Consider the following 17,668-nt stretch of genomic DNA (forward strand, 5'->3'; position numbering starts at 1 on the left):
GAAGAGGCCTGGGTTGCTGCTATAAAACAATTGACCCGTCTCCTGCTGAGTGATTAAGGATCCAGACCCCCAGTATCCAAGGGAGAATGGTGACACTGGGAGGGAGACACCCATAACTGATTTAGGGAAGGATCAGGGACCCCTAAGCACAACAAACTTCAAAGACATTTAGGGGTATAACTATGAGAGCTGAGGCCCCTGAACGTTGGAATCGAAATGGATTGAGACTGAAAATGCTTGGACCCATTTTGTGGTCGAAAGGAACCTCTGCTAAGGAAGGAACAACTGAAGAGATTGCTGGGAAGGACTGGCCCTTGCTTAGTGATCTGGGGCTGGTCCGCAGTTTACTGTTTTAACCAAGGAAGAGGCTGTTGGGACTGTGCTTTGTGCGCTGGGTCCCCCTGCTTGGAGAAGACTGTGCTTTGTGCTGTGTCTTGTTACCTCAAGGGCCCGAGGTGAGCTGGCTCCCTGTTTGTAAACACAGGAACATACAAGTTTCTGGAGAAGTTTCAAGCGACGTGGTGGGATCGTGTTGTGACAGCTTGAGACCCTCGGAAGGTGTGCCCTGTGATTTTGGACACACAGAGGAGAAGTGAGACTCGGACACGCTGGGTGCGTGTCGTGGTGCACAGGAGGCGTTGGTGAAGAGCGCCTGGTCAACGTGTGCATCGAAGGTGAAGCGAGTCTCAGACGTGCTGGGTGCGTGTCGTAGTGCACCGCAGGTGTTGGTGAAGAGCGCCTGGTCAGCGTGTGCATCGGAGGTGAAGGGAGTCTCGGACGCGCAGGGTGCGTGTCATGGTGCACCGAAGGGGTTGGTGAGGAGCGCCTGGTCATCGAGTGCACCGGAGGAGAAGTGAGGCTCTGACACGGTGAGCGTGTCGGGGTGCGGCCAAAGGCGTTGGTGAAGAGCACCTGGATATCGGGGCACCGGAGTTGGAGTAAGTCTCAGTGAAGCAGTGTGCGTGCTTTGGTGCAACCTGGTACTGTGGAGGTGATTGGCTAATCATTGTGGGCACCGGAAGAAAGTGAGTCTTTGCAGCGCAGTGTGCTTGTCTTGGTGCCTACAGAGACTGCAGGAAGGAGTGCCTGGTGAACGTGCACAGTCTACGTGAAGTCACATCAGCATTGTGTGTGTGGCTTTGTGCCAGAGGAGAACCGGAGGGTGCTGTGGTGAACGTGCACCCGGAGTAACGTAATCTCAGAGGCGTGGGGTACGTATGCCCTGCGGCCACCTGAGACCTTCCTAACAGTCGCGGCCCGGACCGGCATCCCCGGAGGAGCTGAGCTGCCAGGCTGAGCTGCTGAGGCCCCTTGAGAAAGTTCTACACGGAAGGCCGAGTTCGCTGAAGGAGGAGAGGAAGGTGGGGTCGCGCCCCCAGGTAACGTGGATCACTACCTGGGCGGGGTGCGGGCTCGGAAGAACACTCTCGGGCTCTCATTCCTGATGGCGACGTGAGTCTTTGCTTCGGCTCAGATTGGGGCCCGTACTGACCTAAGGAGTGGCAGTGCTGGGGCCAGAGTGAGAAGCTGTACTTTGTCATCGTTGATATGTGTGGGGGGCAACTGTTATCGAAGAGGCTGATTGTCGCAATACACATTGCCAATATTGCTGCTAACAAACTGCCGGACTGTCTTATGACGCCTGACATTATTTCTGCATAACGAAGTGTACGATTGTAGCGCTACACATTGCATTATTTCTCCATTGCAAAGTACAGGATTGTAGCGGTACGCATTGCATTATTTCTCCATTGCAAAGTACATGATTGTGGCGGTGTGCGTTGCATTATTTCTTCATTGCAAAGTACGTGATTGGGGTCTGACGCATTCAATTATTCCTTCATTGCGCAGTACATGATTGTAGCGGTACGCATTGCATTATTTCTCCCATTGCAGGGTACCGGGGTGTATCGTTAAGCGTTGTATTATTTCTCCTTTGCCAAGCACAGGATTGTATCGTTATGCAGTGCGCTATTGTTTGTCCATTGCAACGTGTGTGATTCTAGTATTATGACTAGCATAGCATTTGGAAAGCGGTGATTGGGATTTGAACCTACCAGCCAGCCGGGACGAATAGTACCCTTTATTCTATGTTGGCTTTTGTATCGTGTGGCCTTATATAAAGTTTATACTCCATTTATCAAACTCATGTGGCGTCCATTTGTGGTGTCACTAGTGGGTTGCTGTGAGTGTGGTTGCACGTGCTGTACACTCGTGCCTTGGAGATAGGCCTGGCTGCTCGTGCCAAGCTACTAAGGGGGTGGGCAGGGCTATCTCAAACGGTGTGCTTACTTGCCCTAACGTTGAGAGAGGAGTCCTGGGTCTTGCATTTGGTGACAGTGGTGCGGTACGGGGACTCCAGCTTCCAACACGTACCACTTCCCAGCACCTCCACACATACACAGAGAAATTTATAAAACAGGAAATGTGTTCTGTTCTTCTAAATCAGGTTCCCTCAAGATTTCCTGCCCCTAGAATGCCCGCCGGCCTTAAGATGCCAAGAAAAGGCATCACTGGCCACATAACCTGTTCCAAGCCAAGAGCTGCTTCATTGTGCTACAGACTGGAAGTCGGAAGCTAATGATGCGACTGGGACTTGCTAGTGCCTCCCTGCCTTAGATTGGCCAGTTTGCCCTGTAATGCCCTGCCTGATTCTCTCTCAGGACAGAATGCTCTGGCACTGAAATGGAGAGAGCCCGCGCTGCCTGCTGCTGCACTGAAGCAGACAAGAGAGAGCCCGCGCTGCCTGCTGCTGCACTGAAGCAGACAGGAGAGCGCCCGCGCTGCCTGCTGCTGCTCTGAAGCAGACAAGAGCTGCCTCCATAGTCTCTTGAACGAAAGCTTCCACTTCTGCTCCAGGGCTGGTGGACCCCTTGTCCTTCGTGCTCACCACAATGCTCAAGGGGATCACGTTCATGCTTTTCTTAACGTCTTCTGTGCCCATGACGAGACTATCTCGTCATGAAACCCACCCGCTAGGGAAGCGCCAGGCACAGGAGGGGGAAAAGGGCCTGGCACCCAAGGGGTTAAACTCTCCACTCTGTTTCTTAATTGTGTTGTTGTTTAGTCAATGTTTGAGTCTTGCCTGGTGTTGCTTATCTAAGAGAACAAGATGCAGACAACACCTGCGGCTAATTGGAGAACGTTCACTCCTTGAAGTCAATACCAACTGGATTGTAGATGCTGATGTAAGAGGGCGAGATGGAATGTGTCACGCGAGGATGGTGGAAAGGATGCGGGGATGGTGGAAAGGATGCGGGGGAGTGCTTGAAGTAGACCTCCGTGACCTCTCTGCTCGCATTTGAATCTCACGCTCTGTGCACCAGCCCTGGATGGTGGAGCTCCGAGTGAGAGGATCGCTTCTTCTGGAATCCACCAGCTGTAGAAGGTCTCACTCCTCCACCACCACTCAAGGGTGGGACGAGGCATCCATGTTTGGGGGCTTCTGGTCTTGGGTGTGGAGACCCATGACTACCAGATAGTAAGGAAGCTTCTCTTGTGACGGAGGAGGATGAGTAGTAGACTGGGCTTGAGTAGAGACCGAGTTAGCAGTGGGGGGGGGGGAGGCCGCTGGGGAGACTATGAGACCGCTGCTCCTACCCGTGCTTGCTTTGTGTAAACCCTCTTAAGTCTGACATTTTGAATCCCTCCACGCTTGAACCATCATCAGTAGAACAGTCCGTCATGAAGTCTGGTATTTGTGGATTCTTACATTAGTGGTTGGAGTTCGTCTTCGGTTTTGCAGGTTTTGAATAGCTTTGAACTTGTTTGACGATTTATCATAACATTTGACAAAGTATAAAATCTTGAATTGGATCTTGGAAAGTTTCCTTCTACTCGGTCACTGGGGCAACATTTGGTTTTTCTGTTCAACTTCGCATTGAATTTTACCGGATGGTAACTGGTAGCACGAGATGAGCCTGTACCAAAGTTGGCCCGTAGGACTCATTGCCACCTTGATTCTTCCAGAGCAGATCTTAGCAACAACAAAATCAAGCATTGCCAAAGTCAATAGGTCTCACCTTTGATACTGTACATTGTCAGGCGCTGTGCAGCATTGCACAAAAAAAGACAGTATAATTGTCTCATCATTCCAGTGACGTGCGCCTGCCTGAAAATGCGTGCACGCACCAGCAGAATGACGCAAGCACCATTTGCTTTTATTTATTTTTTATTCAATGATTGAAGATAGTGGAAGCCACTTGGATAGGTGAATTAAAAAATAAACAATTACGTTTAAAAAAAACCATTGATGTGGGGATCGCGTGGTAACATAAGTGGGTGGCAGGGAAGAGTGGGGGGCAGCATGCAATGGGAGTGAGAAGGAGCAAAGAGAGAGAACATGACAGAAGAACATGGGCAACAGAGCGCAGCACCGAGCACTGGGCAGGGGGATTGAAGCACACACACAAGAGAGAGCAGCTAAAGGGTGAAAGAAGTGCATGGAGAAGAGCGAGCAACACAGAACAGGGACAGAGAAGACCATGAGGGAGACAGCTGGAAAACACACGCACTCTTGTGGAGTGCTCAAGCAAAAAAAGCACTTCCCTAAAAGTGAGCAGTGGAAGGTTACAAGTAAATTGCTAATGTTCCAGTGGAGGAGTTAACACCAAGTGGACAGCACAAGCTATGAAATAAGAAGCAAGCAAAGGAATGACAAAGGCAACCAGTGGTATGCAAGAGGCGGGCTTTAAGCCCACTGTAAGAGCTTGGTAAGCTGACCGGAAGTGTTTGCACTGATTGAGCTGTCTGATAGGCTCAAACTAAAAATCAATATACACATAGCTGTAAGTATTTCCTCTTTATCAACATGTTCATATTTGATCGGCGAGTGCTTTCGTTGTAGAGCATTGATGGTGACGTGTCCACGCTCTCCAGTGGACATGTGTGGTTCTCATTTATGCGTGTGTTAGAAACTCTTTCAACTACAAAGCGTTCAACAAGCAACTCCCACTAGAACAGTTGCACTTCCTCCAGAACTCAGCTAGGTAGAAGCGTCCAGTCGCTGCTGCGTGAAGAAGCTCTCACCACCCCTTATAGTCACAGAAGGCTTCACTACCGACCAGGTGGCAACCGTATTATCTGACGCAACAGAATCCCTGGTGCAACTGCCACACACGCACACTGTCTCTTCCTGCAGCAGGAACCTCCGCACACACTGCACCGTCTCCACCCGCAGGACAGGCCAGAGTACACTGCCCCCTCCTGGAGCAGGAACCTCCGCGCACACTGCACCGTCTCCAGCAGCAGGACAGGCCAGAGTACACTGCCCCCTCCTGGAGCAGGAACCTCCGCGCACACTGCACCGTCTCCAGCAGCAGGACAGGCCAGAGTACACTGCCTCCTCCTGGAGCAGGAACCTCAGCGCACACTGCACAGTCTCCAGCAGCAGGACAGGCCAGAGTACACTGCCTCCTCCTGGAGCAGGACCCTCCGCGCACACTGCACCGTCTCCAGCAGCAGGACAGGCCAGAGTACACTGCCTCCTCCTGGAGCAGGACCCTCCGCGCACACTGCACCGTCTCCAGCAGCAGGACAGGCCAGAGTACACTGCCTCCTCCTGGAGCAGGACCCTCCGCGCACACTGCACCGTCTCCAGCAGCAGGACAGGCCAGAGTACACTGCCTCCTCCTGGAGCAGGAACCTCCGCGCACACTGCACCGTCTCCAGCAGCAGGACAGGCCAGAGTACACTGCCTCCTCCTGGAGCAGGAACCTCAGCGCACACTGCACAGTCTCCAGCAGCAGGACAGGCCAGAGTACACTGCCTCCTCCTGGAGCAGGACCCTCCGCGCACACTGCACCGTCTCCAGCAGCAGGACAGGCCAGAGTACACTGCCTCCTCCTGGAGCAGGACCCTCCGCGCACACTGCACCGTCTCCAGCAGCAGGACAGGCCAGAGTACACTGCCTCCTCCTGGAGCAGGAACCTCCGCGCACACTGCACCGTCTCCAGCAGCAGGACCGGCCAGAGTACACTGCCTCCTCCTGGAGCAGGACCCTCCGCGCACACTGCACCGTCTCCAGCAGCAGGACAGGCCAGAGTACACTGCCTCCTCCTGGAGCAGGACCCTCCGCGCACACTGCACCGTCTCCAGCAGCAGGACAGGCCAGAGTACACTGCCTCCTCCTGGAGCAGGACCCTCCGCGCACACTGCACCGTCTCCAGCAGCAGGACAGGCCAGAGTACACTGCCTCCTCCTGGAGCAGGAACCTCCGCGCACACTGCACCGTCTCCAGCAGCAGGACAGGCCAGAGTACACTGCCCCCTCCTGGAGCAGGAACCTCCGCGCACACTGCACCGTCTCCAGCAGCAGGACAGGCCAGAGTAACAACACTAGTCTAGCCCAACTGCACGGTCTACACATAGCCTCAGTACTCACTGCAACATTCAACCAATGCCTCCTCGTGGAGCAGGAACCTCAGCGCACACTGCACCGTCTCCAGCAGCAGGACAGGCCAGAGTACACTGCCTCCTCCTGGAGCAGGAACCTCGACACACACTGCACCGTCTCCACCCGCAGGACAGGCCAGAGTAACAACACTAGTCTACCCCAACTGCACGGTCTACACATAGCCTCAGTACTTGCTGCAACATTCACTGCACTTTCTCTTGTCTCTACCGGAGCCCCACTTTACACCTCTGTTTCTTTCTACACTGTCGGTCCCAGCGTCACCATCCCTCATAGTGGGCTGGTCCGCTACACTCTGCAGTTGCCTTACTTACTTCATCCCTCAAATCACCCCTTCACTTTGCCAGCCCGCCATCCATCCATCCATCCATCCATCCATCCATCCATCCATCCCCTGTCCCTTCTCCCGCACTTGTTTCTCCGCACTGCCCTTGGACCCTTCATCTTCTATGCACTCTCCCATTATTCTAGCCATCAATGATGCTCAACTCACTCACCCCTGCGCTGCTCCTTCTCGCACATCACTCCCTTACTGCTCCAGCCCCCCACTGTGACCCTTGCTTCTCTCTACCGTGTCCCTTCATTTATTCAGTTGCTCATCCTTTCATCCAGCCATCCATCGAAGGCGCTGTTTTCCATCCGTGTGCGCCATTACTCCTTCATCGATCGAACTGTGCCCTCCCTCCTCTCTTCCGTTATCAGGCCACTGGACTATTCTCACATTCATACACTTACCCATCCACACATAGCACTTTTTTCTCTCATAAGGCAGACTTATTGCCTTTGCTAGTGCTTGTTTGTAATCATGTGTATGAACCTGTTGCTCTAATCTAGGGAGTATCTCTGTGTCATCAGTGCAGTTCTAAAAGTGGCCTTCAAGGCGGCCTGGCAGGCCTTGAGAATGAGGAATGGCTCTTCGTAGCTATGAATAGACCCATGGCCTCCCTCGCCATGACTTGTGGTGGGCACGCAGGCGGTGGTCGCCCAGATCCAGTTAGAGGTGGTGAAGTCGCTCTACACTTGCAGGAAACGCCCTCGAGGTTACACAAGCAAGCCTCGAACGTTTCGAAAGTGGTGCATGGATCCTGCAGCCGCTGCGTCATACATGTCGCACGCAGGAGATATTGAAATAAATGCATGTGCGCCATATATCACCTTTCTCATCCGCCTTAAGAATAACTTAAAGGATTAAAGACTTTCGAGTGGCTTCACCATTGTTGAAATTGATAGGTTTTTCACACCTTCTGTTCTAAACCTATTTTACTCCCCTCTAACTTATTTTTCTTAAACACACACACCCTCCCCTTCCCCTCCCCAATCGGGAACTATTTGACAAATCTCAGAGAAACGGGCCAGAAATCAAACGATGCTGCCTGAAGGCTGGAAAGCCTTAAGCTGTATTTACTATCGGGGCAGGGTGGGGAGCGTGGATAAATACCATACCCCACCCCGCCTCAGGGTATGGGGCAGGAGACTCCCCGGGAGCAGCGTTCTTCTGCTAAGCACACAGGGTCCAGGCCCTGGCCTCAAGCTGTGGCCAGTGGCGTTGGGCATAGCCGCAGCCCCCGACCAGCAGTAATGTGCCCTTGGAGTCTGCGTGCGCAGTGTGGCTGAAGGCTGAGTCCTGTATCCTGTTCCATCCGTCATGAAGGTTTATAGACGGTTATATGGGATTTCATAGAAAAACTATTTCATGGAACGCCATTACTGAGAAACCATTTCAGCTAAACTGTTCAATGGACGTTTTCAAAATGAAAGGCATTTACCATTTCATACAAACCAATTCATAGAATGTCTGTTTTTTGGTCGAAATTGCTTTTACATGCTGACTTAGGCTCATTTGTTACGGTGTCATGACAATGGTTGCAGCTCTTGCTTTGAGAAACGCTGTCTGTCAGAGGTATTTATTTCAGTGCCTTACTTCAGGGGACATCATTCAAATCTGTATATTTTACATGGTCAAACAATTACTTTAGATGCTTTTATTTTTCTGACTTAGCACCTCCAAACATAACCCATCTCTGCGCCCACCTCACCCCTAGACATCATCAGTCCCTACCGCCTAAAAACCCCTCCCCACCCCTCAACTGCACCCATTCCTGAACCCTAAAATCCTCTTATACCCCCAAACACCACCCGCCCAGAAATCTAAAGCCCATCACTACACCCTTCACTGGCCCCTAAACTACACCCATCACTGAACCTTCAAAGCCTTTCTACCCCTACACTCCACCCATCCCTGGCCCCTAAACTACACCCATCACTGAACCTTAAAAGCGTTTCTACCCCTACACTCCACCCATCCCTGGCCCCTAAACTACACCCATCACTGAACCTTAAAAGCGTTTCTACCCCTACACTCCACCCATCCCTGACCCCTAAACTACACCCATCACTGAACCTTCAAAGCCTTTCTACCCCTACACTCCACCCATCCCTGACCCCTAAACTACACCCATCACTGAACCTTAAAAGCCTTTCTACCCCCACACTCCACCCATCCCTGACCCCTAAACTACACCCATCCCTGAACCTTCAAAGCCTTTCTACCCCTACACTCCACCCATCCCTGACCCCTAAACTACACCCATCACTGAACCTTCAAAGCCTTTCTACCCCTACACTCCACCCATCCCTGACCCCTAAACTACACCCATCACTGGACCTTCAAAGCCTTTCTACCCCTACACTCCACCCATCCCTGACCCCTAAACTACACCCATCACTGGACCTTAAAAGCCTTTCTACCCCTACACTCCACCCATCCCTGGCCCCTAAACTACACCCATCACTGAACCTTAAAAGCCTTTCTACCCCTACACTCCACCCATCCCTGGCCCCTAAACTACACCCATCACTGAACCTTAAAAGCGTTTCTACCCCTACACTCCACCCATCCCTGACCCCTAAACTACACCCATCACTGAACCTTCAAAGCCTTTCTACCCCTACACTCCACCCATCCCTGACCCCTAAACTACACCCATCACTGAACCTTAAAAGCCTTTCTACCCCCACACTCCACCCATCCCTGACCCCTAAACTACACCCATCCCTGAACCTTCAAAGCCTTTCTACCCCTACACTCCACCCATCCCTGACCCCTAAACTACACCCATCACTGAACCTTCAAAGCCTTTCTACCCCTACACTCCACCCATCCCTGACCCCTAAACTACACCCATCACTGGACCTTAAAAGCCTTTCTACCCCTACACTCCACCCATCCCTGGCCCCTAAACTACACCCATCACTGAACCTTAAAAGCCTTTCTACCCCTACACTCCACCCATCCCTGACCCCTAAACTACACCCATCACTGAACCTTAAGAGCCTTTCTACCCCTACACTCCACCCATCCCTGGCCCCTAAACTACACCCATCACTGAACCTTCAAAGCCTTTCTACCCCTACACTCCACCCATCCCTGACCCCCAAAACTACACCCATCACTGAACCTTCAAAGCCTTTCTACCCCTACACTCCACCCATCCCTGGCCCCTAAACTACACCCATCACTGAACCTTCAAAGCCTTTCTACCCCTACACTCCACCCATCCCTGACCCCTAAACTACACCCATCACTGACCCCTAAACTACACCCATCCCTGAACCTTCAAAGCCTTTCTACCCCTACACTCCACCCATCCCTGACCCCCAAAACTACACCCATCACTGAACCTTCAAAGCCTTTCTACCCCTACACTCCACCCATCCCTGGCCCCTAAACTACACCCATCCCTGAACCTTCAAAGCCTTTCTACCCCTACACTCCACCCATCCCTGACCCCTAAACTACACCCATCACTGAACCTTAAAAGCCTCTTATACCCCCAAACACCACCCGTCCAGAAATCTAAAGCCCATCACTACACCCATCCCTGACCCCTAAACTACACCCATCACTGAACCTTCAAAGCCTTTCTACCCCTACACTCCACCCATCCCTGAACCGTAAAATCCATCACTACTCCTTACCTCCACCCATTCCTGAACCCCACAATCCTCTTTTGATGCCTAAACCCAATCAATCCCTGACCCCTTAAAATGCCTCACCATACCTAAACTCCATCCATCCCTGAACACTCAAAAAACCCTCACCACCCTTAAAGACCACCCATCCACAACCCCTAAAAAAAAACCTTACCACCCATAAATTCTACCCATTCTCCGAACCTATTATTTTTTTTCTTGATCTAAACTCCACCAATCCCTGAATCCTTAAAACCATTCACTACCCTAAACCCCACCCACTCCTGAACCCTAAAAACGTATCACTCCTAACCTCTACCCATCACTTAACTTTAAAAACTCTTACTAATCCCTAAATTCTGGTCCTCCATGAACCCTAAAAACCCTTCATCACCTCTACACTCCACTCATCCCTGAACCTTAAAAATACCTCAGCACCCCTAATATCCATTCATTGGTAAACCCTTAACCCCTTCAGCGCTGCGCGGATTTCCGCGCAGTGCTGAAGGTTCTGAGCGCGGGCGGGGCCATGACGGAACGGTTCCGTCATAAGCACAGCCCAACCGACGTGCATGACGGAACCGTTCCGTCATAAGCGTCGAAGGGGTTAAAGGCCCACACCACTCCTAAAGCCAACCTGTTCCCGGATAACTAAAAAAACCTTTTTATGCCAGAACTCCACCCATTTTTAACCCCTAATGCCCCTGATCACCTCTAAACACAATTACCATCCCTGAACCCCAAACCCCCCTCACTAGTCCTAAACTCCACCCAGGTGCAACGCACTTTTGGTTTTTCCTTAAAATTCTTTCCTTTAAAATGTTTCCATCAATGTTCAATATATTTGTATTTCCTTGAAATTGTCTTTCCCCAAAAGTGGGTTTTCCATGGTTTGGTTTCCTCCAATCTGTTTTCGCAGTTTTTGTTTCCCATTAATTCACATATATCATAATGGACACAGGGTCTGTCTGAAGGCCGCGTCGTACCCTCTGTACCTGGGGTACACAGACGTAGGCAATGTCATGAATGTTTTGGAAGCTGGGCTACTCCTCACAGGATCTGGGGTAAAAATAGGCAATTGAAACAATCAATAAAGAAACAAACGTTGTCAAAGCTGCGATGCCTGTTCTGTACCGTCTCACTGTACTGATGAGTCGCGATACTTCTGACTGACTGCGTCATGCTTATCCGCCTCCTTTACCTCCACAGCTCACCCTTTGTAGCGCCTGAAGATGTCTGGAATGGCTGCAGCGAGCTGTGACTCTACGGCAGCAGCCCCTGAGACAGCCGAGAAGAAGCCCCTGAAGGCCTGCTGCGCCTGTCCGGAGACCAAGAAAGCCCGGGACGCCTGGTAGGTGTAACCGCATCAGCTCCGCGCCCCTGCGTGTGAACAAAGTGTCACAAGTACATAGTAGGGGCCAGAAAAGTGAGGCCACTTGATTTTCCAAAATATGTCTATGATTCTGGACAGAAACTACTCCTCGGGAATCACCCAACAGTAGTTAATGAAAGAACAAGTAAAAAGGTAACACATTGTAACTAAATCAACAAGCATCTACAATGCAATAGGTCTCGCATTTATGTGAGTTTGAGCTATTGGTATTATAAATGACCATGTCTTTCATTTATGTTTTAAAAAACAAAACATAAAAAAGTCATTCTCATTTACAATGTCATCGCTCAAACTCACTAAATGTGAGACCTATTGCATTGCAAATGCTTGTTTAAATGGTTAGCAAAGACCTAACAAAACAAAAATACTTACATTTCGACTGGACATGCCATACGCACTAATCAAAACCTTTGGCTGTCCGCTCCTCTGCAAAAAAAGGAGGGAGTACATAGAGCTTCCTGACTTTACCTTTGCTTTTCGTGTTCCCTTTATTTATTGAGGTCTGTCTGCATCACTTACCAAGCAAGGCCGGCCTTTCCCTCCGTCTCATGCACTGGGAAAGAAAATGATACTGACCTCTCTTGCGGGACAATTGTCTGCGCTTTGTGAAACCCCTCCCATCTACAGATAAGTGAGAGGTTTCTTAATCAGACACACGGGTTGTCTCCGTTCCCATAAGAGATGTTTTATTTCCTACTGTAATAATTATCCCTCCTGGGGATGGAGGGGGGGGGGCAAGGCCTTGAAACTGATTTTGTGTCACCACATATCGAACCGATCAAGAATTTGATGCAGAGAAGCACCGCGTGCTGTGACGGCCATCCTCACTGGCTGAGGTTGTACACTTGAGCTGGCGTCTAACTCACCAGCCTTCCTGTTGTACCCACATCATCACCCAATTGTCAGGTTCAGGGGTTCCCTGGACTGGTGTTCTGACTTGGCTATTTTGGTAGCGTTCTAGCAAAAAGCGCTAGTCTGTGGTTCCCAGTGCATACTGCCTGTTCCATGTTGCTAAAGCCGCCCCTACAAGAAGGAGAGAGGAGCGTTTTATCACATTCGATCGGATTTTTAGGCCTTGCTTCAGTGTTTATGCAACTAAGACTACATTTCAGTCCCCCAGCAGTTGCTTCCTCGGGCCCCCTATTTCCTCATTGTTGGACTTGGCCCTTCTGGCAAGTTCACCCCTAGAACTTTTTGCATTTATCCTAGCCTTTTTCCTATGTTGCATCAGTGGTTTTAGGCCTCTAGGCGCTTTTACACTGTGTCCCAGTGGAAAGTGCGTGCGCTCTGTGTATTTTTAGTGAGACTGACCTGCCCTCCCATAGGAATGCATGGGGGATCTGAATGACCGTGTTAAGTCCTGATGTGAGAGGAGTGCGGGTCGAGTTTGGTATGTGCGAACTTGTGAGTGAATGCTGCGTAATGATGTGTGCGGCGTTACGGTGTCTTGTGTAGAAGTGCCACTTCTAGAAGCTGGCCTGTCTGTATAATAAATGTGCAGTGACTGTCTGGCTTGCGATTGGCTGGTGTGTCTGTCTCCAGGAGTCAGGATGGGTCTGCCCCGGTGGTGAGTGGAGAGATCTGCATGTTGATGGCAGGGAGGAGTACACCTGGGACCTGAATAGGGCTGGGCTTTCCCTACACAATGCTGGCTCCGCCCCCTGTGGTGCGTCTGATGTCCCTGGCCTGTCCTGTGAATAGGTAGAGGGGCTGAGCAAAACAAAGTGCTCAGGAACCAGTTGCATCTGGTTCGCCCCTTCCCTGCACCTTTGGAGACAAAGGATTCTGTGTCTAAAAGAGGGGCTGTGACCCCATGAAAATGTTCTTGTTCTGACTTGAATCTGCCAGGGGCGAGCTGCTGCTGGGGCCCAGGGGAAGGCTTGCCTCCCTGGGCCCTGCCCAGCCCCTGGATGCCCTGGATGCTGGAGGACTTCTTTTGGACCCTCCTGCCTGGCCTGAGGATGGCCGGGAGACTGTCCCTGCCCTTCATTCCTAAGGACTTATTATTTTTGATGGCTGAGGACTTTGTATTTTACCCCTAGCGCTGGGTGAGCGCTTTGGTTCTTTTCCTACAGAGCGCTTTGTTTTTCCCGTACCGCGATGGGCGGCGATCCTTGTCGAGGGAATCCCGACGTAGGGATTCCCCCGCTCTGTCTGGTGTATTGCGGGTGCCCACCCCGCTTATACGTTTGGTGGTTATGGCGGGTGCCCACCCCGCATTTTGCCTGCTTCGCGGGTGCCACCCCCGCTTATGCCTCCTTTCTGTGGCGGGAGCCCACCCGCACTTTGCCGCAAGAAATTATCACCGCCACTGGCCCGATCGCGTAAGGAAGTCCGGCGCGTCTGCCTGACTCTGGGAGGGACCTCGCCGATGCCATTTCCGCCTTCCCCCGGCCGGGAGAAGGCGTCGTGGAAATCTGGCCCGCCAGAAAACGCTAATGAGGAGTTCAATACGAAGGGGACGGGAGCCCACCCCGCCTCCGCGAGTTAAGTCCCAGGAGGGGGCCCGGGTGAAGGCCGCCGATGCCAGCGAGGCTCTCAGGAGTGAGAGAGCCCCGCAAGAGAAGAGTCCCCGGAGACCGAGTTCTGCCTCCACCCCCCCAGCCAGTGAGTGTGCGAGAGAGTCCGGGTGGGGAGAGGCAGAGTCAGAGTGGCCCTGTCTGGCAGCGGGCCGCTCCAACGACGGGGCATAATTGTTTCTAGAGCCCCAGATGGCTCCAACGTTTGGGGGCATGTTATCTTTAGAGCCTCCATGGCTCCCACAATTGCATATTTCAGGTATGTAAAACGCCAGTGAGCGCCCCAGTGCTCAGGGCCAGTCCTTCGTTAGTGGCGCATAGTTGTTTCAGGAGCCCGTGCGCTCCAGGGAACATTATTATTCTAGAGCCCCAGATGGCTCCAACGTTTGGCCCCTCTTGTTTTACTACAAGCCCATGCCGCATTTGAGTATCTACAGCTGCCCAGCAAGTAGTCGGCAGCTGCACCCTTTAGACCCCAGATTATTGTTCTCAGCTGCCCAGCAAGTAGTGGGCAGCTGCAACGTTTAGGACTGCGCAGATTGCGCACCCTTGACTTTCGCTGCCCTTGCAGCGCACCTAGACTTTGGGGGACACAGGGCATTTGAGCCCACTGTTTGAGATGGCCGGTTGGCCAGGGGGGCTGTTGGGATTGTAGGGCGCCAGGCCCTAATGTGATCAATGTGCTAAGAATATTATGGTGTTAGGAAATGTACCGTGTGTAGTATGTTTTGCGCACCCTGTGTTTTATACCTCTAGATATGATTTCTGCATAGGAGGTTGTTTTACCCGTTTAGGTTTATGTTAGGGAGATTATACTTCCCTGTGTGATGTACGCCCCTAGTGTAATTATACTTAGGAGGTAGGTCTAATGCGTTAGACTTGTGAGAGATTGAATAATGTGTTTATGCCCCTGTGATGTATACAAGATAGGTTTTAAACCTGATTCTATTGTGATAATGCTGAAGTCATTATTGCGCCAGTAGTTACTGGTTGTGCTCTACAGTTATTTGTGTTACAGTTGGTATATGTTCTATATTTACAATTGGTGATTTGTGCTAATTCTGACAGTGGTCCATGTGGCCCTGTCTTGTCTAAATAGTCCCCTGTAAAATTCTGCCAAGTGCCAGTTGGCACAGTGTAAATTATGTGATTATAATGTAATGTGTTTATTATAATACAAAGGCTATTTTTATATATAACCTTGTGTGGAGTTTCTTTTGTGGTGGGCCTGGGGTGTTGTTGCTGGGTGCGCGCGCAAACGCTTTACACATTGCCTCCGGGATAAGCCTGACTGCTCGTGCCAAGCTACCAAGGGGGTGAGCAGGGGTTATCTTTGGCGTGTAACTTCCTTGCCCTGACTAGAGTGGTGGTCTCTGCCTGGCTTTGGCCCAAGCCTTAGCCAACCAGAGATCCCATTTCTAACACTCGTCATGTCTTCTCACATCATGGTGTGGGGCCACGCGCATCAGCAGGTTCAGGTGTAGATTACATATTAAGCGTGAACCCCTCCTCTCTTTTGTTTGAGCTCTCACCATGGTGGGCTACAGCGGTTTCTTCTGGATTGCTCCTTGTCTATTATCGTGCTATCCTTCAGGCACTCTTTCCATGCCTGCAGTCCTTCGAATTGCTGGTACTTTTTAAAATGTGCACTTTATCAGAATACATTTACGGGTCGATCTTGAGAGCCAGTTAAAACTGCTTTGCACATAATTTCCTAGGTGCGCATAATGGTTTCTAAAGAACTTTACAGATGAACTGATAGCCGTCCTATTCTCCATGCTGTTTGTTATCTAGATGAGATATTTGATAAATGTAAAAAGAGTTTTCTTCCAAAAACCCTTGTGAGGTAACCACAGCGCTCAGCTCAGTGCGCATCGCAGCAGGGAGTTGCGGAGGCCCGCGCAGCCCACCCAAGACCAGAGCATCATTCGCTAAACTGAAGACTCCTCTTGGCGCTCAGTCTGTATGCTCTGGAGTGAAGGAGCGCAGCCTTGGTAAGCATTGTTAATTAAATTCAAAAGCAACAAGCGGCAAATGCGGTACATTATCTGAAATACAGAGTGGCCGCAGAGGCGCACAGTATAGATGCACGGCCTCGGGGTGCACAGTATAGATGCGCAGCATCGGATGCACAGTATAGATGCGAGGCCGCAGAGGCGCACATTATAGATGCGCAGCATCGGGTGCACAGTATAGATGCACGGCCTCGGGGGGCACAGTATAGATGCGCGGCCTCGGGGGGCACAGTATAGATGCGCGGCCTCGGGGGGCACAGTATAGATGCACGGCCTCGGGGGGCACAGTATAGATGCGCGGCCTCGGGGGGCACAGTATAGATGCGCGGCCTCGGGGGGCACAGTATAGATGCGCGGCCTCGGGGGGCACAGTATAGATGCGCGGCCTCGGGGGGCACAGTATAGATGCACGGCCTCGGGGGCACAGTATAGATGCACGGCCTCGGGGGGCACAGTATAGATGCACGGCCTCGGGGGGCACAGTATAGATGCACGGCCTCGGGGGCACAGTATAGATGCACGGCCTCGGGGTGCACAGTATAGATGCGCAGCATCGGATGCACAGTATAGATGCGAGGCCGCAGAGGCGCACATTATAGATGCGCAGCATCGGGTGCACAGTATAGATGCGCGGCCTCGGGGGGCACAGTATAGATGCGCGGCCTCGGGGGGCACAGTATAGATGCACGGCCTCGGGGGGCACAGTATAGATGCGCGGCCTCGGGGGGCACAGTATAGATGCACGGCCTCGGGGGGCACAGTATAGATGCACGGCCTCGGGGGGCACAGTATAGATGCACGGCCTCGGGGGGCACAGTATAGATGCACGGCCTCGGGGGCACAGTATAGATGCACGGCCTCGGGGTGCACAGTATAGATGCGCAGCATCGGATGCACAGTATAGATGCGAGGCCGCAGAGGCGCACATTATAGATGCGCAGCATCGGGTGCACAGTATAGATGCGCGGCCTCGGGGGGCACAGTATAGATGCGCGGCCTCGGGGGGCACAGTATAGATGCGCGGCCTCGGGGGGCACAGTATAGATGCACGGCCTCGGGGGGCACAGTATAGATGCACGGCCTCGGGGGGCACAGTATAGATGCGCGGCCTCGGGGGGCACAGTATAGATGCACGGCCTCGGGGGGCACAGTATAGATGCACGGCCTCGGGGGGCACAGTATAGATGCACGGCCTCGGGGGGCACAGTATAGATGCACGGCCTCGGGGGCACAGTATAGATGCACGGCCTCGGGGTGCACAGTATAGATGCGCAGCATCGGATGCACAGTATAGATGCGAGGCCGCAGAGGCGCACATTATAGATGCGCAGCATCGGGTGCACAGTATAGATGCGCGG

General features: G+C 52.0%; 1 protein-coding gene across 2 annotated transcripts in view; it reads left to right on the forward strand.

The window, feature by feature from the left end:
• The window catches only part of COX17 (cytochrome c oxidase copper chaperone COX17), a 70,841-nt gene that overhangs the window by 23,743 nt on the left and 29,430 nt on the right, over nt 1-17,668 (forward strand). For both annotated transcript variants that reach the window (XM_085620727.1, XM_085620728.1), the window contains exon 2: nt 11,593-11,734. In XM_085620727.1, coding sequence (XP_085476853.1) covers nt 11,616-11,734 — 119 coding nt within the window. In that variant the 5' untranslated portion in view covers nt 11,593-11,615. The remainder of the gene's footprint in view (nt 1-11,592; nt 11,735-17,668) is intronic.

This window comes from Triturus cristatus, chromosome 8 (genome assembly GCF_964204655.1).
Source record: "Triturus cristatus chromosome 8, aTriCri1.1, whole genome shotgun sequence".
NCBI lineage: Eukaryota > Metazoa > Chordata > Amphibia > Caudata > Salamandridae > Triturus > Triturus cristatus.